The sequence below is a fragment of the Physella acuta genome, unplaced genomic scaffold (genome assembly GCF_028476545.2).
Source record: "Physella acuta isolate Inbredline_101_S28 unplaced genomic scaffold, ASM2847654v3 ptg000007l, whole genome shotgun sequence".
In the NCBI taxonomy this organism is placed as follows: domain Eukaryota; kingdom Metazoa; phylum Mollusca; class Gastropoda; family Physidae; genus Physella; species Physella acuta.
Window position 1 is genome coordinate 1104181 of NW_026731527.1, and position 25168 is coordinate 1129348.

Sequence of the window (25168 nt, forward strand, 5' to 3'; positions counted from 1 at the left end):
AGAGTTTCTTCCAGGCATCTATTCTACCGCCCCCCCCCCATACCCGAACGAAATGACATTTGTATAATTTATATAGAAAATATATAGGCTACTTTTAACAGTGTCCGCCCCCCGAAGAAAGTCTACCGCCCCCCCTCCCCCCCCCCCCCCAAAATTTTCAAGTGCCCCCCAGAGAAAAAAAGTCTGGAAGAAACACTGGTTACATTTGGGATTAATGATTATCATTTGATCAATAGTGTTAGTAATGCATTATTTTTATTAAATAAAAAACAAAATAAGTTATCATTATAACAGGTAAAATATGAACCAATAACACTCACATTCATCACAATCAAGATAGACAAATGTGTCCACCGGAAAGTTGTTTATGTCAACAGTGTCTCCAGCCGTATAAGTATGAACACATAAAATGTTGGGGAAGTAGTGATAGCCGATACAATCGGGATCTTCAAGGCAAAAGGTAAAACAAGCCTGTAAGAGAAGTGCAAAAACATCCTCATAAGATGAAGAGTTAAATTCATAGTAAGGCTAAGATTATCATTCCCAACTAGAGAAGAGATAACTCAAGACAATACGTACATGGGTAAATAAAGAAGGAGAAACTCTTTTGTTTTGAAGGTTTGTAAGAAAAAAGCTCAATATGTAGAGCTTTCTTAAACACACACACAAACACACACATATATAAGTATAAACATATGTGTGTGTTTGAGAGAGAGAGAGAGAGCGGGTGAATGATTTATTTGTTTTATTTTAATTATTTTGTGTGCGAATGTTTGAGAGAATGTTACTTCCGGTTACTGACCGACCCCCGAACGTATTTGAACTTGAAACTTACAGGTTAGCAGTGAAGATCTCTACCACTAGGCCCCTCCTTACCATTCCATACATAGCAAGGATAGTTTAAGCTAAGTTTGCCTTCCTCAAAATAAAAATATATGGACCGCATCATGCCTGCATTTGAAAACCAATCAAAGATAAAGCCTGATTTGCTGTAGGGAACAGAGAGGTGTTTATCTTAAACTACCACGGAGAATGTACAGATCTTCACCAAAAGCTGTCAAAGAACAGTTCAATACATTCTCTTGTCAGACACTATTATAGGGGTTGGCGTGGTCCTGTCGGTAAAGCTCATGGTTGCTTAAGGACCAAGTAGTTTGTTCTTGGATGGGCACAGGCTATGGTGCCAAATCCAGAATGAAAAGTTGGATGAAGTCAGAGTCATTATGTAGAAGGATATCCCGTGCAGTATAATTAAGAACGAAGAAGACACCATCAATGAATTGAAAGTCAAGCTGAACCAAACAAAATTTAAAAAAAAAACACGAACAAGCGAAATAAAGGGTGTACAAACATTACCAAATACGTTTTAAACTGAAACCCATAAGGCAAGCGAAGCTAAATAAGTCCAAAAATAAGTGGATATTGGTTGTAAATAAGTAAAAAATCTCAAAATAGATATAAAATCAATTATTTCAGATCTAAATTCAAAATAATGAATGTTGTAACATTTTTCTGTAACAGTTTTCTGTTACAATTTTTTTAAATGACGTTCTTAAACATCTAGATTTATGTGAAAATATGTATGTCCAAAAATACATAACTTTACCTCGTGACCCTGTTCGGTGACCGGTACATTATTATCAACATCGCTTTTTAAAGTGCACTGTGCTACATAGAGAAAAAAGTTACACTTTTAAAAGCATAAACAACAAAATGATTTAATATGATACACAAGCAAAACGATCAGACAAAAGATATAGTTTATCTAATAAGCCATTTAAATATTTACAATGCAGGCTACACTCTCCGATTGTCTTTAAAAACAATCAGCCAGAATACTCATACTTGCATTTATTGTTACATTTGTAAAAATTAAAACCGTTTGGTAACCATCGATTACACTCATTTTTATATTTTTGAATCGGATATAAGCCGTTGAAAAGCCGTTTAGAATTATTTTATCTGTTCAAATATCATAAGCTCCTTTCAACCTCTCCTTGAAGTCAACCGGAATGGCCAGGGAGAGTAAAACAATAAAAGTCAGAACAATTGTTTTCCATGATAAAAATACACAATAGTGTTCTCCGGTGTTTAGAGTAGTATTGTATTTATAATAAATAATATAACATCACCAATCACCACAACAACCAGATTCTACTAATCCAAATTAAAAAATAAAAGTGTTTGCTAAATTAGTATTATATTACTAGCAATTACTTCCTTGACTGTTTCTAGCTTAAATAAAACCGTAAGTAATTTTGTACTTATTATACACATGTTATACAATATTCAATTTTGATTGAAAAATATGCTTTCTTGCAACAAAAATTTGGAACTATTTGAAACCAGCTTTTCAAGTCTATTGTAGTCTAGGCCTCAATGAGTTTCCATGCAATGCTTTTCACGGTGATTTATAATGTAAACCCGTAAAAGTGGTTGTGGTTTTTCTATATCATTTTACAGAGCTCAGCACCGTGTAGACAACTATCGTTGTTTCCAATTGAAATCGACGTTAATGTCTAAGCTAAATTAAACGTTATAAGTTACAAAAGCATTCATATGAGGCATTGTTTTTTTTTTCATAAATGTCCTAAAATGTTTATGTTGTTACAAAATTTAATGTAATGTAGACTAAAAATTTTCACATCACTGTGCGGTTACGGTTGCGGGTTCCGATACTAACAAGGGTACGGGTAGAGTTACTAGTATGAGTACGGGTATTATTTCTTTAGGATAAGTTCGGTCAATTCGGGTCATATTATGAAAGGCCAGTTAAGGATTTTATATTACGCTTAGCAAAACTAATTCACACAACGAAACACTTACAGTTATCATTGTAGCATGAGATAATTGATCCAGCAACTATATTTTGAGTAACATCAACAACATCGCCAACATAGAGCTTGATTGTACACAGACCATCGGCAAACTTGAAAGAGTAGCAATGTTCTGCCCTACAAGCTGAATAGCATTCCTGTGAAAAAAATTTGATGAAGATAAAGATACAGATATAGATGTGGATGTGGGGATGTGGATGTGGGGATGTGGATGTGGGGATGTGGATGTGGGGATGTGGATGTGGGGATGTGGATGTGGGGATGTGGATGTGGGGATGTGGATGTGGGGATGTGGATGTGGGGATGTGGATGTGGATGTGGATGTGGGGAAGTGGGGATGTGGGGAAGTGGGGATATGGGGATATGGGGATATGGGGATATGGGGATATGTGGATATGGAGATATGGGGATATGGGGATATGGGGATATGGGGATATGGTGATATGGGGATATGGGGATATGGGGATATGGGGATATGGGGATATGGGGATATGGGGATATGGGGCTATGGGGCTATGGGGCTATGGGGCTATGGGGCTATGGCTATGGCTATGGCTATGGCTATGGCTATGGCTATGGCTATGGCTATGGCTATGGCTATGGCTATGGCTATGGCTATGGCTATGGCTATGGCTATGGCTATGGCTATGGCTATGGCTATGGCTATGGCTATGGCTATGGCTATGGCTATGGCTATGGCTATGGCTATGGCTATGGCTATGGCTATGGCTATGGCTATGGCTATGGCTATGGCTATGGCTATGGCTGTGGCTGTGGCTGTGGCTATGGCTATGGCTATGGCTATGGCTGTGGCTGTGGCTGTGGCTGTGGCTGTGGCTGTGGCTATGGCTATGGCTATGGCTATGGCTGTGGCTGTGGATGTGGATGTGGATGTGGATGTGGATGTGGATGTGGATGTGGATGTGGCTGTGGCTGTGGATGTGGATGTGGATGTGGATGTGGATGTGGATGTGGATGTGGATGTGGATGTGGATGTGGATGTGGATGTGGATGTGGATGTGGATGTGGATGTGGATGTGGATGTGGATGTGGATGTGGATGTGGATGTGGATGTGGATGTGGATGTGGATGTGGATGTGGATGTGGATGTGGATGTGGAAGTAGAAGTGGATGTGGATGTGGATGTGGATGTGGATGTGGATGTGGATGTGGATGTGGAAGTGAATGTGGCTTTAAAGCAACTTTTATGAGGTTTAGGAGGCGGAGCCCCCCAAATAACGTCTATCACCCCTATAAAGAAATATAATTTATATAAATAATATATTTTTACCAGAGTTCTCTGGAAAACTGAGACTACCCTCCCCCCCCCCCCCCCGAAAATTTCAAGGGACCCTCCCCCCTCCCATCTTTTATCCATAATTGGCATTTTCAGCGGGTTTCACCTTAATGTGCATGTAGTTATTGATAGCCGTAGTCATACCACTTAACCTTGCACATAAGCTCAAACGATAAACTCGCATTCGGAGTTTACTTTCAGGCAACTTTTCGGGAAGGGGGAGGAGCCGAACCTCCACGAAGAGCATCTACCGCCCAAATCACGGAATAGACTATATATAGTAGAAATTATCATACCAGTTTCCGCCCCCTCCGCCTGAAAATAAATTCCAATCCACCACCATCGAAAATGTCTAGGGGATCCCCGAGGGGGGGGGGCGATGTCTAAAAGAAACACTGGTTGCATGTATAGACACTACTGCTATTATTTAGACACGTTTCCTACTTTGGCAGTTGAACCTCAATTATGCAGATAGTGTTTCTTTCCGACTTTTATTCTCCAGATGGGGCGTGAAGGCACTTGGAAAAAATTTTCTGGGGGGTGGAGGCGGACTAGAATCTCCGGGCTAGGGTCGACGGCTGACAATTGTAAAAATCTACATTTTTTATATACATTGTATTTCGTCCTAGGGTGGTTGGTGGCAGTAGACGTTATCATGGAGAAACTCTACATACATAACACTTTTAACATTTGACAAAAAATAGGCAGTCATGTAAGTGTCTGTATCATAAAGAATAAATGACGTCATAACTATTGTGCATTTCTTTCGGCATTGGCTTTTTATTCCTGTGTTTATTCTAGAATCAATTACGTCATTTTATTCCGTGTACTTTTCTGGCTTTAGAACTTAACATATTATTTCCTTTCATTTTGAAAATTTCCTTTATGTTTCATAAGCCGTCACGTTCGTGGGAATTTTCGTTTTCAGTTGTGATGATAATTTATTTTGCTTTTGTTTTCTCTAGAGCTTTCCAGAATGACTGACAGGATAGTAAAACTACTATAAGTAATATGCTTTTTTCCGTTTGATTGTATTATGCGAATGTTTTATTTGATGAGTGAAAGTTACCTCTAAGACAACCTACACCGACCTCCATTACCGCAAGCGTACTCGACTTTATTATGCCTCCCCCCATCCAAAACCGCGCTTTACTTTCGAAAGGAAGTCATAAATGAATGTTCGAAAAAAAAACTGGGAACTTAGGTTTAAGAACAGGGATCAATTTGGGGTAAGAAGACTATCTGATTTGGGACGGGCATAATGGGATATTGGTTAATGTTGTACAATGCTGTCAACGGACCTTTTCCGAATGGGAAACTAGGTCGTCTAGTTTAAAACATAGTTATATATTCATATAACTATTGATATGTATTATGATGTAAATATTGATGTTAGTTAGTTCGGGAGCATGGATATAGGTATACACTTTAAATACATTACCAGGGCTGATGTGGCGTTTCGGGTTTCTATTATTCCACTTGATAACGGAACACAGAGTGCTTAAAAAAATTACAACGTAATTTGTAATCAAATTATTTTAAAAGAGTATTATTTGGGAAAAAAAAATTGTCATACAAATTCAGTGTGTAATATAACTATAAATACATACAACGAAGGAACAGCGTATGCCCATATTCACTTACAGCGACTAATGAAATATTTACTGTTAAAAGCATTTCCTTATACAAATTAAAAAAAAATACACTTTACGCAGAATATTTATAAGTTACATAAAATAATCTAATTCTACGCTACTAAGATGTGTTTTTATTCATAGTATTTTCCAGGCATCTCTTCGGGGGTCTTCGCCCACCACCCCACACCCCTCCCATCTCAGAAAGTCTACGTAAAAGGCAGTAAACAGTTTACTTTATCATTTATCTCTTTGTATACGAGCTTGATAATTTTGGCCGAACTTAAAAGCAAGAAATGTTGAGTGGTGTTTATTGGATAACCTACCATCACATTTTGTTGGGTCTATGCTATTTACTTCAAATCCAGGTCTACATGAACAAGTGAAGCTTCCGTCTGTGTTGGTGCAATTCTGTTGACATGGGCTTGGCTGAGCGCTGCATTCATCGATGTCTAGAACTTATGTTAGCAGGCGAAATGTATCATTGAGCCGAGTTAACCATGCATTTTAAATAGTATACAATTTCTAATTTTTAATAACATTTATAAAGATATATAAATGTGTTAAATTCTGAGATTTACCATCACACTGTGTATGGTCAGTGCTACTTATGACATATCCAGCATTACATGAACAGGTGTAGCTTCCAATGGTGTTGGTACAAACCTGTTCACATAGATATGGCTCATCTTTGCATTCGTCAATGTCTGAACAAAATTGAACAATAGAAAGCAGGTATGTATATCAAATAATGTGTGCTCTACACTTGTTTACGTAGTACCTTATGCCCAGCTGGTCAATCACAATTTTCGACTAGTACAATACGCAAAACATAAACAATCTTTTAAAAATCTAAAAACTTGTATTTTGGTAAGGCTGCAAAAAGAACTATCGCAATGATAGAGTAACACACTATAGATAAATACCTGTGAAATATATTTGCTTATAACATAAGCTCATTTTCACAATAATCCAGATCTGCTTAAAGGGTCTACTTAAAATATGTGTGATCCCTAAAGCGTGTATCCTCGGTCGTACCATAAAATTTTACGCTTCTCTTTACCTGGGAAAACCATGTTGATTAAGGTATCGATTTTACAATATCGATATTCTTACCTAGACATTTAGCAGGATTAGATGGGTTGACGATATAGCCTGGGTTGCACGAACACACATTTTGTCCATTGACCACCGTTGTAATTTGCTGGCAGCGACACTTGGCTAAAACAAAGTAGTATTCATGTCTGTATAATATGTCTCGATACTATGGATTTATTCTACTTCATACAAGCGACTTCTCTAACGATAGTTTGATCACTTGACTATAAATTTTATTTTAGCTTTTCGGAAGTACCAACAGTCTAAATGGTGTATAGCCCGAAAGAACCGTATACGACACACAGCATCAACTTTTCAAAACAATAAATCATTTCGTGATAGGGAAATCATGCTACACGTTTCTTCCCGAAAATAGAGTTTTAAGAACATTGTATCATTAATATTTCTAAAATCTAAATATGTAATATTTTGTTTAAAAAAAAAACTAGTTTTAATATATTGTTAATGTGGCTGCTTCTGGAAAAAAACATTAATTACAATATTTATAAACCGCGCTCTTTTTGCGAATGCAAACCTTTAAGAAAAATTATTCTCTCATAAAAATAAATAAATAAGCGCTTATTATATTCACAAATCACAACAAACAAAAAAATTACTAATTTATAATGATATTAAAAACAGGAGTGATATCCCCTAAACTTTCTCGAATATTCTTATATAACACTAAGGGGATGGCAACTCAGGATATAGACAATATTTTAAATCCATTTTAATAATTTAAACGTTTTATAATAGAATAGAATATTTTAGAAAAAAAAATTACACACCAAGTGAACGCCAAACAAAATGTGCATAACAGTGCGGGATATTATTAGTACTTTATAAATTTACATGTGTTTTTTCATATATCTTTTATTTATGTGAAATTTAATTTATCTATCTGAAATAGTAGGCCTACTCAATTTATAGGCTTTTGAAAAATTTACAAAAGAAAAATTTCCACTTCCGGTGATCGGAAATCGCTCAAAAGTTGAAACGGGTCTACGATTTTTATATAATACTTATATATGAAATTTCATCAACCTAGCTATAATGGTACTCAAGTTATCGTGTTTACAGACACACATACATACACACACACACAGCCATACGGACAAGATTGCAAAATTAAGTTTTTCCGACTCAGGGAGATGTAAAAAATCTCGATTTTTTTTTACGATTACAATACTTTTTCTGTACTCTGTCCATAGTCGAGATTTGTGAAAATCACGATTTCGATTTTTTTCACGATTACAATACTTCAATCTATACAGAGAAAATTTTAATACCGCGAGACTACAACGTTGAATTGGTTACGTTGATTTTAGTTTTATTTACTATTTTAACTATTTTTCTAACTGTGTGTGATCGTAATAGACTCACCCTGTGCGTATGATATGCACATAAACAGTATGGCTGCAATGTTTATTTTTGCAAACTTCATCTTGATACAACTGATAAGGTGATATAGATATATATCTGTAATTGAAACAAAATGAGTAATAACACTGAAACATGATTAACACACAAACACACACACACACACACACACATATTATATATATATATATATATATATATATATATATATATATATATATAGATATAGATATATATATATATATATATATATTAAAATGACATATCTCAGAAGAAATAAAACGAACACAATTAAGTATTAAAAGAGCTAATTATATCAACCATAATCATTAGACACCGCGTTCGATAAATATTATTGAAAATTATGTTTCCAATGTTCCAAAGAGACATAGGCCTACACATATTTTTAAAATGAAAAAAAAATTCTAATGTCATCAAGTTTTGTTTCAATTTAATTATTAAATATAATTTGTTAAAGATTTTTATCTACATTGCTTAAATAATTATTATTCTTAACTGGTTGTTCTCGACTATTATATACACTTCTTAAACCGATAAAATCTTGTCAAAATTGTAACAAAATTTGTGAAACCCTTCATTAAATAAATTAATTTTGTGAAATCTTTTTCAGATAAAAGAATCTTACGTGATAGGCTGTGGTGTTTACAGAACATAAATAATGAGGAAATAAAATAATGGTATTGTTTTTTCTGCAAATGAACAGTATGTTGCACTTTCCGGATTTAGGCATAAGCGCCCCTTATTTTCTTACCCCCCCCCCCCCTCCCCACTCCCTCGAATATAATTTTAAAGTAGTAGAGAAAGAGAGAGAATCAGAGAGAGCGAGAGAGAGAGAGAGAGAGAGAGAGAGAAAGAGAGATGGATGGTTGGATTGACGGATGGGCGGAAAAAAAGTCGTTTAGTCTGTAGGTCAACGGTCGGTGTTGGTGTTCGCGTAGGCGTAGTCGTGCAATCCACGTCTGGTCAAATTATCTGTGATCACACGGCCCGTTGTTGACCAACTGCCTGTGTACAAGCATTCGCTATAGTTAAAGAACATGTGGGCCAATCATCTACAGCCGAAGCACATTCTGTAAACAGCATCTACGAATGTTTAATCAGCAGATTTTAGCAATTTATGTTTCCATGCATTTTAGTAAGAGCCGTGGCATTTGTTGTTTTTTTTTATCAAAAAATACATAAATGAGAATCAAATATATGTTATGTATACACAGAAAAGCATACAAACTTAAACATACAAGCATGAACATACACATTTTCGTACTCATAATTGCCGAAAGATCTGTGTTTTAGTTTCTGTGCGTAATTTTTATTTTTATTTTTTGAGTGCGGAAAAATCTCTTTGCGTAATTTTCTGAGTGTGCAGATTCCTGTTTTCGCATTTTTCGTTTGCGCAAATTTCTGTGGACGCATTTTTATCCTTGCGCATTTTTCCGTTGCGCATAATTTTGTTTGCAGCTTTCCGTTGTGCATTTTTCCCATTGTGCATTTTTCCATTGTGCATTTTTCCATTGTGCATTTTTCCATTGTGCATTTTTCCATTGTGCATTTTTCCATTGTGCATTTTTCCATTGTGCATTTTTCCGATCACCGTGCCCGCCAAGGTCTTGAATTTCACAAACCTTTCGTGCCCAGTTATTTTCAGTCCCAGTTTACATAAAGAAAGATGGATAGCCCAGCGCCTTACTTTTAGATAAAAATGAATATATGTTATTTAGCCTTAGGTTATTTTTATTTTTCGAGTCCGTACGTGTGGAAAGCTTTTTGTTAAGGATTTATATTTTTATGAATGAAACCTCGATTGGTTACACAATTGATGTTACCTGAATGAATTTGGCGTAAATTCACATTAAAATTTAAGACGTTATTAAAAATGTTATTCAATTTACTGTAGACAAGTAATTTACACATACTGTCACTTAAGATATTTGGGATTCACTAAAGACTGTGTCGTAGTAGAGGCTTCTTTGCGCAACAAGCTTAACGACATTGTTTCAGAGGTACAAATGAGGAAATGGAGGTGGCTGGGGCATGTCTTTCGCATGAATTAAAGAAGACTCCCGAACATAGCGCTAAAATGGACTCCACGTGGAAAATGAAAGAGAAGAAGACCACTCGGAACATGGAGTGCAGGCTACTGGCAAGACCTGGCACGAATTGAAGTGGCTGGCCCAGGACTAAAAACCGCTTGCATACATTAAATTGTTATTTTTCTTTTAAATATCAATTAAATATAGAAGAAGCCGTAATAACGCATTAAAATAACACTCTATGTCAATATTGACATAAAAGTAAACCTTAGTAAATAAGACTACTTTTCTGTGCCTCGACCTTGTAGTTTGTTCTTGGTTGGACAAAGGCTATGGAAGCAAATCCAAAAAGAAAAGCAGGCTGAAATCGGAGTCAATGGCCTCAATGGCGCATAGCCATTTGACACGTAATCCTTAATTGTGATGGAAGCATGTTCGAGTCAGCAAAGCTCATGGTTGATAAATTCGAAAGTCTCGAGTTCAAACCCTGAAGAAGGTGCCTCGACGATCGATAACGCAGATGATGTAGAGTTTCTGTGAAGTTTGGCTCAAGAGGTTATCATGTGATCAGTTTTAAGCACAAAAATATTTATTTGTCCTACCTTATGTTAAGCGTTGATTAGAGTTTGATGTACCAGAAAATGTGATCCGAGCACCTGTCTTAACAGTCACGGGCTCTAGCTACAAACCACGCTGTCGTAATACTGACTTTTTACCTTGAATTTTATTTTATTTTGCTTGAGATGGAAATTTCATAATGGCACTCTACCAATAGAAACACAGTACTCACCATACACATTCCAAACTTTGCAGCCTTGAAATCGCCATGATATAAAATCGTTATAAAAATACAACAGAGCGCACTTATTATGCAATATTTTAAGTACAATTCATAACAAAAGCAATTTACTTGTGATAACAAAACAATTCGGTCTCTCTGTTGTACAATTCATCTTGACTTTATTCACTGATGGTGCAGATAGGAACAGATGTCGAACATCATGTCGATTCGTCACTTTGGGAAAACGACACGTCTAGTGTTATATGCACGGACTCAGCAGACGACAGTCCCGCCTAACTCAAAGAGTTGAAATAGTTCTCTTGGTAATCGTTTTATTGTTAAAGTCGCACTGCCGCACAGGCGACTTCATTCGTTTCTAAACCGCAGAGGGGCGCAACTCTTGGGTCGCAGAAAATTCTAGTCCTCTAAGACATTAAGGTTAGACTTTTGTTAAACTTTTAAAGCTAATGGTTAATTTTGTGGGGAAAATTATTCATCTGAACCGATTCCTACCAACTTGTTATCGATAGCTGATTTAACTCGAAATTAATTGAGGATTACTGATTTTGTAAAGCTTGTATTAATTAATTATTCATTCTTAATACTTAATCTAATAACCTTGATCTACACTTTTGCTGCACATTCATAGTAAAAATAGTCGCAGATCATACCCCTAAATCTTACGTCTAAGCTCACCTTTGAGAAAGATGACATTTACAGTTTATTTCAGAAGTCTACCGCCGACCCCACACCCCACCTTCCCTTCCCTTGGATAAAATTTAGTCGTCCCCCCCCCCCCTAGTTTCACCAACATGGAGTAAAATGCCTGAAATAAACACTGGTCGCAGATCAAAAAGACAAAAGGTAGACCCTATATCTCTAATCTAATCATGCAGACAGCGGGGTTTTTTTCAGACATTTTTTCCTTTGTGTGTTGGGTTGGAGGGAGTGGGGACTTTACTTAAAATTTTCGAAGGTTGGTGGTCGTACTAAATTTTTCGATGGGGCGCACAAGTATATACTTATATAAGTATATTATATATATATATATATATATATATATATATATATATATATATATATATATATATATATATATATATATATATACATATTTCGCCAGAGCCCCATCCCCATTCTCATTTTTAGTTCATTTTTAACTTAATGCATGTTACTTAAACCATTTTTATGCAATTCAAAAAAAAAATCTATAAACACTTTGTTACATTTTTGAAGCATTCTTTTTTTTAATACGAGATAAATGAGAGAGAATCAACGGGCGCTAGACAGTGGCGGAACTAGAAAAAAGCCCCCCCAACCCCCCGCAGAATTTATATATATATATATATATATATATATATATATATATATATATATATATATATATATATATATATATATATATATATATATATATATATATATATATATAAATATATATATATATATATATATATATATAAATAGATATATATATATATATATATATATATAACGCGAGCTGGTCCTATTCAAGTGAGAAACACGGATTCTCTAAATCTAGTCCAACACACCAAACTGACGCCGATTTTTATGAGGCTTTCATCAAAGCGTTTCCAACCGTGTATTTTTAGAGTGTGCCCTGTTTTCCAGGAGTTGAATTAAATATTAACAATGTCGGCAGTTCATTTCTTGGATCTTAGTGCGCGGGTTTGTCCACACTACCAACTAGACACGCCAAGACATGCTGTAAGTCCCTCGGCGACGGCCCAGATGTCAAGGGAGTCACGGGGCTCTTGTGAGCTACCGGTTACATTACTGCACAGGTGATGGTTGCAACACATTGTTTCTTCCGGTAGAGGCCACCTCCCCTCGAATGAAATCGAAATGTACATAGAAAATATATACTTTTACCAATGTCTGACCCCCCCCTGGACAATTTAGCCCGCCTTCCACGAAAATATCAAGGTCAACCCCCCCCCCCCTCCCGGAGAAAAATGCTTGGAAGAAACATTGGTGCAACACTTGATTAGATTTAGGTATCGAGTGTAGTAGCGAGACTTCTGGGAACTTTTAAACGACTGTCTATGAGGGGGGGGGGGGGGCAACCTGCTCAAATGTGATGCGCTCAGGATGACACTGCTACCGGTGGATTCAAGTAGTAACCCCATCCGTTTATGCAAGATCACATATTTCCTTTGGGTGTCCCCACTCCAATATGTAAACAAATGTTAGGCGTATACAGTGGCTCAGCGAGGTCGGGTGTCACCCGTTGCGGCACTTAATGGTATCACACCCCAGATGCGTAGCGACCCTTCCAGGGCACACATTTTTAATTTTCGATTTGCACCACCCCCTCTAACTTTTGATCTGCACAACCCCCCCCCCCTCAAACTTTCGATTTGCACACCATCCCCTCAAACTTATTTGCACGCCCCCTCCCCCATATTTTTTTTCTCTATATATTTTGCTTTTTTTTGCCTTGGTGTCACCCGGTGCGTTCTGCACCCCCACCCCCGCCCCCCTCGCTACGCTTCTGGGCATATGACAGAAACCTTTGCAAGGCTGTACTCAACAGTTTTCATGGCGATTGGGTGAATGGCGCAGTAATGCATAATAGACAGAAAAATGTTTTTCACATGTACAACTGTATGTTGCCAGCTCACGCGTCGGATAACCTTCTGATTTAGGGGCGGGGGGGGGGGGGGGAATCCACAAATGATGTCACATTTTTAACGACTAACAATAAGCCAGACCCTCACACACCCCCACCTCAATGACGTCATTTATAAATAGTCATTGACTATTAATAATGTTCAATTAATTCTAAACGTTCTAATACATTTCTAAATAATTATATAAAAATTATCTCACCTTCCGTGTGAATTAGATGCACCTAATACTATGCGAGCAAATTAATATCTGCTGACTAGTAATGTGTAGTGTCTGACAAACTATGCTGAAGTGGTGAATGTGCAGTTAGGAAGTAGTTCAGAAACGATACATTTATCTACTCGATACTTGCGAGGCTAAAAAGAGGGGTGGGATGGGGGTCGGCTCGGGAAAAAACTTGAAAAAGACAACAAAGCGGTTATGTACGTCAGCATCGTCCATTGTAAAACTTACTTAGGGGAGATAATTCCAAGTATAGGCCCGAAAAGTTTACTATTATATTTCTTGTAAAAGCAAAAACAAGTAAACGTATATAAAACTGAAGTTTCTAGTATTAAATTAATTTTTTATTATTTGTAGGATACAAGATAGTACAGGATACAAATTCAACCACTATCACAAACACATATTAACATTGAAAAATGTATAATGGATTTCGGATCCTTAACCAATGTCGCAAAGAAGAACTGCGCTTCATGAAAGCCCACTTCATATTTAGCAGCTTCTCGTGCTATGGACTTTTTAAAATATATAAATACATTTGACGACAATTGTTGAGTCCCCTTTTTGGTGCCGATCCCCTGCCCCATCCACCACAGTACACTTTAGAGCAGGGGTCTCGAAACTACGGCCCGTGGGTCGGATGCGGCCCGCGAAGTGCTCTTATCCGGCCCGCGGAGATATTTTTGTCCAAGGAAAAAGCTTTTGTTGGTGATGGCTGAGGAACTTTGCCCAGAAAAATCAAAGATATACCTGGAAGAAACTGGCCCCCGAACTGAAATTTGATAGTTAATGCGGCCCTCGGACTGAAAAGTTTGGAGACCCCTGCTTTAGAGGATCGTTCAAACAGTTACGTGTCCTCTATTTAGCTATCAAAGGGGGGCAACGAGTCAAAGAAGTCATTCAAATTTAAAGATTTGCCTATATTTTAAACTACAGTTTGTGTAATGGAATTTAATTTTTACGAAAGAGCGTGGTATAGTGACTGTAAAATAAAGATAATCGTATTGCAGCTACAGTGTTTTTCTTTTGCAAACTAAATATCTAGGCAAAAATGCACGAAAATTAAATTCAAAATTTAACATAGAACAGGAAGTTTTCACCAAGAAAACTAAGCATTAGTGAAGGCATCATATAAATTCGCATTAGAAATTGCCAAGCAAAAATAAACCTCACACAATAGCAGAAAATCTCATCAAACCCTGCACGTTGAAGATGGTAAAGTTAATACTTGGGGATTCCAGTGCAGTAAAGATGCAACATATATATATATATATATATATATATATATATATATATATATATATATATATATATATATATATATATATATATTTATATATATATATATATATATAAAGCTATGCAGCGACATATAGTAGACATGTCCGTAGATGTTAAAAAGCCAATTTTGAATGAAATCAAACTTTCACCATTGTTTGATTTTCAAGTTGATGAATCAACAGACTAGAGTTTTTGTGTTCGCAGTTACTTGTCTTTGTGAAATATATTCATTCAGATGAAAGCAAAGAAGAGTTGCTATGTTGTGGAGATATAATTAAGAAAATAAATACTTGTTTAACTGGATGATTAAAACGAGAAAACGGCTTTGGTGTTTTTACGGATGGTGCGTCGTGTTTGGGTTAAAATTAGGCTTTCAGAAAAAAAGTAAAATAGTTAGCTACCTAGTGAAGGGAATCCACTGCATGATTCACCGGTATGTCCTCGTCAGCAAGACCCCTACGACCCCACTGCTAATAAGTCGTAAATTATTTAAAATCTTTAGCCCTAAAACACCCTTCTGTTTCAAGAACTGTGCAAAGACCTTAATAAAGATCACGAGGCTCTACACTAAAGTACGCTTGCTGTCAAATAATAATATTTTTGAATTGAAAGATGATATCAAGTTGTTTTTGGAAGTGCTAGGGTAACTAGACATTTTGATATACTTTAACGACAAAGCATGTTTGGAGTAAGCATCATTTCTAACAGACATATTCAAACATTAACTTAAGCTTAACCTGAAAATGAACAATTATTATCTCTTTTCATGATAATCCCTTATCATTTTTTATCAAAACTGCAAATTTGGCAAAGAAAAATACATGTTTTAGAAACTCTGCAGTGTGGTAGATGAATCTGATTGTGAGATAAATAAAAATTTGAAAGAAAATTCTGTGCATCTTGAACCTCTTAAAAACGAACTGCGGCGAGCAGAAAGAAGAAGAATCTGCATTGCCACGTTACCCATTCTTTGCTTCCCTTGATGTTGCCAGCATTCCTGAAGAACTACCAGAAGAATCATTAATTTCAGCGTCACGTATCGTGTTAAATGAAAAACTGCTCAAACAATTTTGGTGTAGTAGGCCTACGCACAGTTCATACCAAAACGTGAAATCGATTGCCTTTTGAGTTTTAGTTTCCTTTTGTGTTTACATATCTTTGCGAGAATAGATTTTCAACACTTAACCAATTAAAAACAAAACAAAGAAATAAATTAAATGCTAAAAATGACATGAGAGTGACGTTAACAAAAGCTTAACCGTGGATGTTGAGGCTAGTGAATAGCATGTAATTTCACCCATCGCTTTTAAACAGTTATCAAGAATAATTCACATTGAGAGTCTACTAAAAATGTATTTTAGTGATTATTAATTTCATATCTAATTTCAACATTTAATTCTATGGGGATCGCGGGACACTTACTTTTTATAAAAGGGGGGTCGCCACTCGAAAACGTTTGGGAACCACTGCTCTAAACCAAATCTAAAGTCACCAGCTCCACCTCAAAATTATATATATATATACATTTATATATATATATATATATATATATATATATATATATATATATATATATATATATATATATATATATATATATATATATATATATATATATATATGTTTCCATATGTTAGAGCAGGCTTTTATTTCTTTGTTGGAGTGATGCTCTGGTATGCGTTATGTTAATTACTAACTCCAAATATTTGATTTGAACGATAATAGACGTTGGGTTTTTACACTTGGTCGTGCGGGTAATATATTCTAAAATATCTGATAACCATTAAACAAAAGTATTTTTAATTGTTCTTATCGTATTGTACGAGCATAAATTATTTCCAGCTGCTCAAATTGTTTTACATAATGTTTGTCTTAACATCAAGAAATAAACACGTAGATAAACTCAGTATATAAATATATACATACATATATATATATATATATATATATATATATATATATATATATATATATATATATATATATATATATATATATATATATATATATATATATATATATATATATATATATATATATATATATATATATATATATACATTTAAAATGCCACAAAAATAATACAAAACCAAATGTTTTTGCTTTAATATATTTGTCGATAGAGTGTTAACTATGATAAAATTGAGTGTTTATGCACATTTACAGCTTGATCACATTATAAGCCGAAATTATATAAAGCTGGTGTTATCTCCCGTTAACTTTGTTGTTTATTTTTATATAACCAGCGTCCTTCTTTGGTTTTTGTACCCTAAACATATGGGCAAAAATGAGTTCAGAATATATTATTTGCAGTACATACAGCAGACATGAAGATCATATAAAAATTGTCATATACTGTTTATGATTCTGTATAGAAACCACATTTTAACAACTGAATATTTTTAAAGCTTTAATTTAACCTGCTTTCGATGTCTGCCATGCTTTTGTCTGACATCAGTCTTATAACAAAATATTACTTCAGAACACTTTAATCGCCCCCCACCCCCGAACGAAATGAAATTTATATAATTTATATAGAAAATCTATACTTTTAACAGTGTCCGCCCCCCCCCCGAAAATTTCAAGTGCCCCCCCCCCCCCGGAGAAAAAAGTCTGGAAGAAACACTGTTCGTAGCTGACCATCTGCCTGCTACAACGTCTAAATCGATTTGATTTCTTTTAATACATTTTTATTTCCTTAAAATGTAGTATGCGTTGCTACTTTCTAAAATGTATGATACCAAAAACAACAGATTATCGTCTATCACCTTCTCGTTATAATCACCTTCCATTCCCCCAACCCACGCCAACAAGCTAAACTTTATAAGTAAGAGCTTATCGTGAAAACAATCAGAGGTAACAATAATTTATAAAAATCACATAAAACATATTTATAACCTTGTTATTAACTTCAAAGAGAACAGTTTTAAATGACTTATAAATGATTCAATTTGTTTTTTTTTTTGTGTATAAATGATATATTTACCTTAATTGTATCATACTTTTAGGATTATTTATATGATAATTTCAACATTAAGTTTCATTAACACATTTTTATAAATATACGCTCCCACGCTTTAAGCCAGTGGTTCTTAACCTGAGTTCGATCAAGCCACTGGGGTTCGGTCAGTCAGTCTCAGTGGTTCTGCGATACGCAGTCGACTCATTTGATTCGCTATCGGTTCGGACAGTGTGGACGATGGTTACAAATGGTTAGGTGAATACGCTTGAAGATCTATTTGGGTTCTGTACCTCCAAAACAATATTAAGAACTACTGGTCTTAGATGTATAGGCCACTTTACGGTTACTTTGTCTGCAAGGTGTAAAATGTTTCTCCTATCTACTGCAAGACTAGCGTTACACTTGAGAAAAGAAAGAAAAAGGAATCTGAAAAAAAAATATTTAAAAAAAATTAAATTAAAAAATGTATAAATAAAAAATTCCTCACTTTTTTGTGATATGGACAAGCACATACAACATTACATGTGGGATTGAATTGACATGAATACTCGAACTAAAAAGCGGCTTTATTTAAAGAGATAAAAAACACTGTATCGCGTACCATATATACAATGTATAACTGTTAAAGGACTAGCCTAAATGTGCCTAGATTTTTGTTGAGTTATCTAACTGCGTTACGGGAGGGAGAAGATATCATTTATAAAATATTGTTAAGAAAAAAGGTGTTCAAACTCAAGCTTACTCTTTAAGTAGACATATAATTTATTTGAATTGATATAAATAAACGTACTATAATAATTATTTTGGTTTTAATGTTTAAATATGGTTCCATAGTCTAATAAAGTATTGAATGATTATGCATTGAAAACCCAAGCAAAAAGCCAGGGCTTAAAGTTGAAAACAAACAAATGTCGTCCACATCGCTCATAGACCCAAAGACAAGGGCAGCGTCACCTGTCGAGTCTGGAATAGGAGGAGCCTAAGGGGCTCAGTTGATTTTTGAAAATTTAAAGGGGGGGGAGATACTGGTGGAAGTATATATTTTCTATATAAATTAAATTTTTTTCGCGGGGGTGGGAGAGAGGCGTTAGAAGTGCTTTGAGTGGGATTGGTCATTGTCAACCCCCCCCCCCCCCTCGAACACATGTGATACATCTGCTTCTTGCCGTGTACGTTGCTTTATTTATGTTTATAAGACCTGTGTATATTTCAATATTTTGTTACTATGTTTTGAAGATCAGATGGCCTTGGAAGACCAACACACATATTAATTTAGAATTTTAAAAAATGCAATGAATGTTTTGCACAAAGAAACTACATTAGCATACAGCTGTTTGTTTGGAGTTGGTTGTAACAAAAAGACCATACATACATTTTTATATTTTTTTAAATATTGAAAAACAATGTGTGTTGTTACATTGAAAGTATTAGCGTAGGTTGATGCGAAGGCGGTTTGGATTAGGTGGGGGTGGAGGGCAGTGGCGGAACTATAGTGCCGCTAGACCCCGCAATGCAGGGGGGGGTGGCAGGCCGTTTAGGGGGCCAACACCAGACAATAATATATTTTTTTTAGAGTAAAATACATAATTTTCGTGCATTTGTTACTTGTTGGTTGTTTTGTAAAGAGAATACTGTAGCTGTGGTTGGATTATCTTTATTCAATAGACACCATCCCACGAACTTGTATATTTTTTCCCTTTGTTTTTAAACCATTTTTTTTTTAAAGCCGAGCCCTCTTTCTAATACAATCAAACACATGATGTTGTCGGCGATATTCTTTTAGAAAATAAATCAAAGTCCATTTTTGCGAGTGGCCGATAGAATTTTGGTGCTTCTATACAGCGTTGGTTAGAGGCCAACAATCCATTGTGATTTTACGAGGTAAATTGAACGTTTGTTGTATTGGTAGAACCGCTAGCCCGAAAGTCTTGAGTAGAGATCCCGGGCTAGAGTTTACAGATTGGAGATTAATGCAATATCGTTTTAAAGTCCGCACTTAATCGCTATAGGGTACACGGCTCAATTAATGTTAGATTTACCAATGTTTATTACCCCCCCCCCCCCCATTCTCTATTTACATTACTCTATTTAAGGTTTGTGTTTGTAAAATGCACCCATTTCAAAAGCCTTTTAAGTATATTAAATTTAACTCACTTAAATGGTTGCTTTTAAAAAGCTGGCTTAAAACTAAAATAGGCTTTTAAAAATAATAAAATGTAGATTTTAATGAAGTAAATTGGACTTTCCTTGTATAGATGGATACATATTTTTAAAAAATATATATAAATTTCATATTATGTAAGTGTCTAATTTTAGGATTATTTCGCATACAGTTTAGTAGGATTCCTAAACTGTGTTCTCATGTGTAAAGTTTTTTGCTTTGTAGACAAATTTAAATACATTGTGAAGTATTGAATTTCAATTGAATAATTATAGCTCGTTTATTAAGCTCGTTCTGGAAATTTACGAAAGATCGTGACTTCAACATCCAAAATTTGGATTGGTTTTGTGGATTAATTGTACTTAGGTGTCTGTGGTTGATAAATCATGCGTGGTGGATTACACAAACTGGAAAACAGGTAAAATACAGGGACATATTGAAATACAGCAACACTAAATAAATGTAGCAGGAAAAAAATGTCACAGGAAAAAAGTTACAAATGTATTTTTGCATTAAATTTGCTAACAATTGTTTGTATTAAATATACAGAAAGTGCTAATGAACTTACAGTTAATAAAATTTAATGAAATGTGTATAGGTAGTATACTTTTTAATTCCTTTATACATATAATGTTTAATAGAATTTAATAGAATGTTCCAATCTTCTAGGTTTTCATTGTGTTTGTTAAATACTAACTTTAAATTGACGCGAAAAGTCAATAAGTCTGAGTTAATATGATTTGCTGTCCTCAACTCATTGCAACAGTAGGTCAATCACCTGTGCTGCCTACATTTATCACGCTTATTACATAATAAAGCAAAGGATCAAAACAGAAAGCCGACACGGTACAAAGGCTGTCATTGAGGCAAAACATCAACAACACAATATGGACGGACAAGGCCGACTGAGGAGAAGCCGAAGTTGGAGCGGCAAAAAAAAAACACATGCAAAACATAATGATGTGCCTAAATTTCATTTGTAATTAACATTTCTAGAGTGTAATTAACTAAATTCATTACAAAAGTTGAGTTTGCTGTGTAAATTACGTTATAGTATTTTTAATTATTAATGTTATACCATAATGCTATTAACCTACGCTAAAAAAAACACATATCAACTAGCACCTAAAATTTTACAATTCTTAACAATTAAAATCAAAATATTTATTAAATTTTTTTCGTGACTTTATTTCTGTGACTATTTTCCGAAAAATAAAAAAAATTTCCTTTGTAACCATTTTTCTGTGACTTGTTTTTTTTCCTAGCACAAACTGTGAATTTTTTCTGTGTTTTCTTTCCTGTGACTTTTTTTCCTAGCAAAAACTGTGGATTTTTTCTGTTTTTTTTCTTGTGACTTTTTTTGCCGTTCACCGAAACAAAATTAGCGGGTGCAGCTTATTCGGACAGGAGAACGTTTGACTTCTTACTCTATAAATCCCAGGTTTAAACACTGTTAAACGAGGTTCGATAGGAATATTAATTTAGTCTAAAAGGGACAGCTTCAAAATCAAACAACTGCTGCCTTTTTTGTTGTTGGTTGAAGGCTATGGTAGCAAATCCAAAAAGAAAAGCAGGCTGAAATCGGAGTCAACGTGACATATGACGCATAAAATGGTGACGCTGAATACACAATAGGGCTTGAAAGTCTCTTTGCTTCTCTTACTTAAAATTTGAAATCTCGTTAGCCAGTGTCAGGTGAATTCTCAAACTATCATTAACAGTTTTTACGATTTTAAATAACTTAACAATAGCGTAAGTAACTTTTATTTCTTTTTTACCGATTTAATAAACATATTAACAATTGGTTTGAAAAATACTAGCTGGCTAGTTTGATAAGAAGGTGGTGACCTACTTACAAGCCGTATTGTGTTGGAGATAAATTTGGTTGTACAAGATATGATTTTGTCGATTTGTTGAAGAACTTCATAGATAACCGTTTATAGTCATTTGGTAAAATAAACATTTACAAGAAGTCACTTAAAACTCATCAGAGTCAATGCTGTTTCAAACTGTCAGTCATAACAAAAAGTGGTGTATATTACTGAAGTAAACAGTATATAATAACTCGTTTGCCAATCAAAATTCTTGATGGAAATATAATTGCCGGTAATAAAAATCCAGAGGTAAAGCCTCATACTAAAACAATATAGAGACCAGCATGTATTTGTTTAGCCTAACTCTTCAATAAGAGCAAGATAGTGAGTTTGTTGGAACGAAAAATAAATTTTACATGTAGTACTTTTTGAAAAAATCATTAGCAGTTTGGGGTAAAATATTAAAACTTGCTTTCTTTAATAAAGTCATCCGTCGCTAAAATATGTTAGAGATCTCTTAAGCAACAAATGCTTTTATTAAAGTAAGAAAGCATTAATTTTTCTATTTCCTGTGCATTTAAAAGCTTATTATTACTACTTTTTAAAAAAACAATCTACTTTTTGCTTCTCGTTACCAATGCAGTCGAAGAACAAGACTAAAAATATTTATATTTGTTTTATTTTCCCCTTTTCAGTCATTCGTTAAAGGCATCAACTAAAATACTTGTGTAAAAAACCCGAACAATAGCATTAAAAGAGAGTGTGTTGCCCCTAGTATGTGGGCGCCACTTAACATCCAACAGTGAATAAACACTCGGCGTGTACCACAACTCATCTGACTCTTTGGGCGTTTGCGTCAAGCTAATTATCTCCCTTACTATATATATTAATTACTAGGCGCGAGACAATATTAAATCACACAAAAAGTTACGTTAACAAAATGCAATGCATAACAATAAATAAATTAAATATATCAGAGGATTGAAAAAAGAAGTCTGTGCAATCAACTTCCTGGTTTTAAAACGGACACACACCAAAAGCTTTTAAATTTCAGTTTTTTTGTACTACCTGCACAGTTGCGAAATTCAAACAAGGATATGTGTAAATCAAGGCAGCGATAAAAGATTGGATTTCTTAAGTTGAAAAATGAAACAATTGTATTTAAAAATTAATATGCTAGTGGATGCGGTGTTCTATTGCACGCAAGCTTTATATTTACTAGCTACATTATATATTTTCTCAACAGAAGGTAAGATATAGTACTACGTAATAAATCATTGACTCATTTATAAAGTACCGATTCTTCGCTATATTATTCATCTATATCTAGCGTTCACTTGGTGCGCAATTGTTTCTTCTACCCTAGTTCTATTCATTTTTTTTTAAATGTTAGTATTAAAAATATCATTTTTACTTTCTCTTATATACGAAGTATAGAGAAAGTATTGTAATCGTGCACAAAAATCAATTGAAATTTTAACAATTTTCACCGTATTACACCTCAGTCCTTCATCACATCCGAAGTATAGAGGACTTATTTTAATCGGGCAAAAATTATCAATCCAGATTTATCAAAATTAAGAGGTTTTATGCGTAATCCAGTCTGAAAAACTGGGCTTTGCAATTCTGTCCGTATGTCTGTGAGTGTGTGTCTGTCCGTGTGTAAACACGATAACTTGAGTACGGTTACAGCTAAGTTGATGAAATTTCATATATAAGTATTTTATCAAAATCGTAGATCCGTATCAACTTTTGAGCGATTTCCGATAACCGGAAGTGGTACTTTTCCTACTTTGAATTTTTCAAAAGCCTATAACTTGAGTACTATTTCAGATAGATAAATTAAATTTCACATGTAAGTAAAGGATCTAATTCTCTATCTTCTGTTAAATTTGAGTAATTTCCGTTGACCGGAAGTAGTAATTTACGCTACTTCCGATTTCTCAAAAAACGAATGTAAATTTTTAAAGTACTAATAATATTGCGCACTATTATGCACTTTTTTATTTAGCGTTCACTCGGTGTGCAATTCTTTTGTCTACGAGATTTTATTCTATTTTTAAAACTTTAAGTATTTAAAATGGATTAAAAATCATGTCTATAGCCCGAGTTCCCATCCCCTGTTATTTTATATAAAAATATTCGAGAAAGTTTAGGGGAGATCACTACCGGTTTATTTCTTTTATTTCCATAAAAGTGTTTTGATAACGATGCTGTTATGAAATACTGCACGATATAGGAGAAAATTCATGATTTAAAAAAATAAAATAAACACTATATAAATAACTATAGAGAACAGCAAAGAAAACAATTCATCGACCACATACTTAACTACCTATGGCATGACAACCCAAACTGGCAACACCTTACTATATACACAACAATAAGTAGAATACTAACATCCACTACCACGGAACAAGGAACTTCTGTTAAAACAAACTTTTATAAGTATTTGACATCCCGAAGTACAGACCCTATGAAAGCCCATCTGTCATTCACACAAGCTGTGTCTAATGACTCTGTGTTGCAGTTGAGTGTCGCACAAGTTAATCAACATCCTGCTAATATAGTTTAGACAGAGCACTCATAAATTCGTAAGTTTTAACAATTGTACTTTTGTAATACAAAAGAGTATATGACTATTTAAAGATTTTATCATCGGATTTCTTTGATATAATTATCAACTCATTATGATTTATGTGTATTCATCATGGCGAGCATATATTTCTATATAATAGGTACATATTTTTAAAAATTTTCTTTAAAGAAACATTTCTTATAAATGCATGTCTTACTTAACAAAATGTTATTCAAAAGAGAGCCGATTATTCTTCCCACATTATCACGCACATGCAAGACGGGAAACGAAGACCGACAAGTCTACTTAAACATACATATAGTGTATTCTGTAATTTTCGCATTGTACATTAAACATTATTCTTTAAGAACACACGCCTGCATATTTCTTACACGATTCTATATTCTCAAGTGTATCACT

The 25168-nt window shown here is 34.7% G+C and overlaps 1 protein-coding gene across 1 annotated transcript; it reads right to left on the reverse strand.

Moving 5' to 3' along the window:
* Window positions 1-285: 285 nt before the first annotated feature.
* On the reverse strand, window positions 286-6844 carry LOC131945857 (uncharacterized). The gene is made up of 5 exons (XM_059306506.1): window positions 6832-6844; window positions 6435-6475; window positions 2827-2974; window positions 1607-1668; window positions 286-471 (listed from the first exon to the last, which is right to left on the reverse strand). Exons 1-5 carry the CDS (start codon window positions 6842-6844, stop codon window positions 286-288), a joined length of 450 nt encoding a protein of 149 aa, XP_059162489.1.
* Window positions 6845-25168: the final 18324 nt, after the last annotated feature.

What these genes read in the sequence shown, in the direction of transcription:
- LOC131945857 (XM_059306506.1), bottom strand. An exon ending in CTCATGCTACAATGATAACT is followed by an intron (nt 1,669 to 2,826) that starts GTAAGTGTTTCG and finishes TTCTCTATGTAG; the next exon opens with CACAGTGCACTTTAAAAAGC. An exon ending in TCACCGAACAGGGTCACGAG is followed by an intron (nt 472 to 1,606) that starts GTAAAGTTATGT and finishes CTTCTCTTACAG; the next exon opens with GCTTGTTTTACCTTTTGCCT.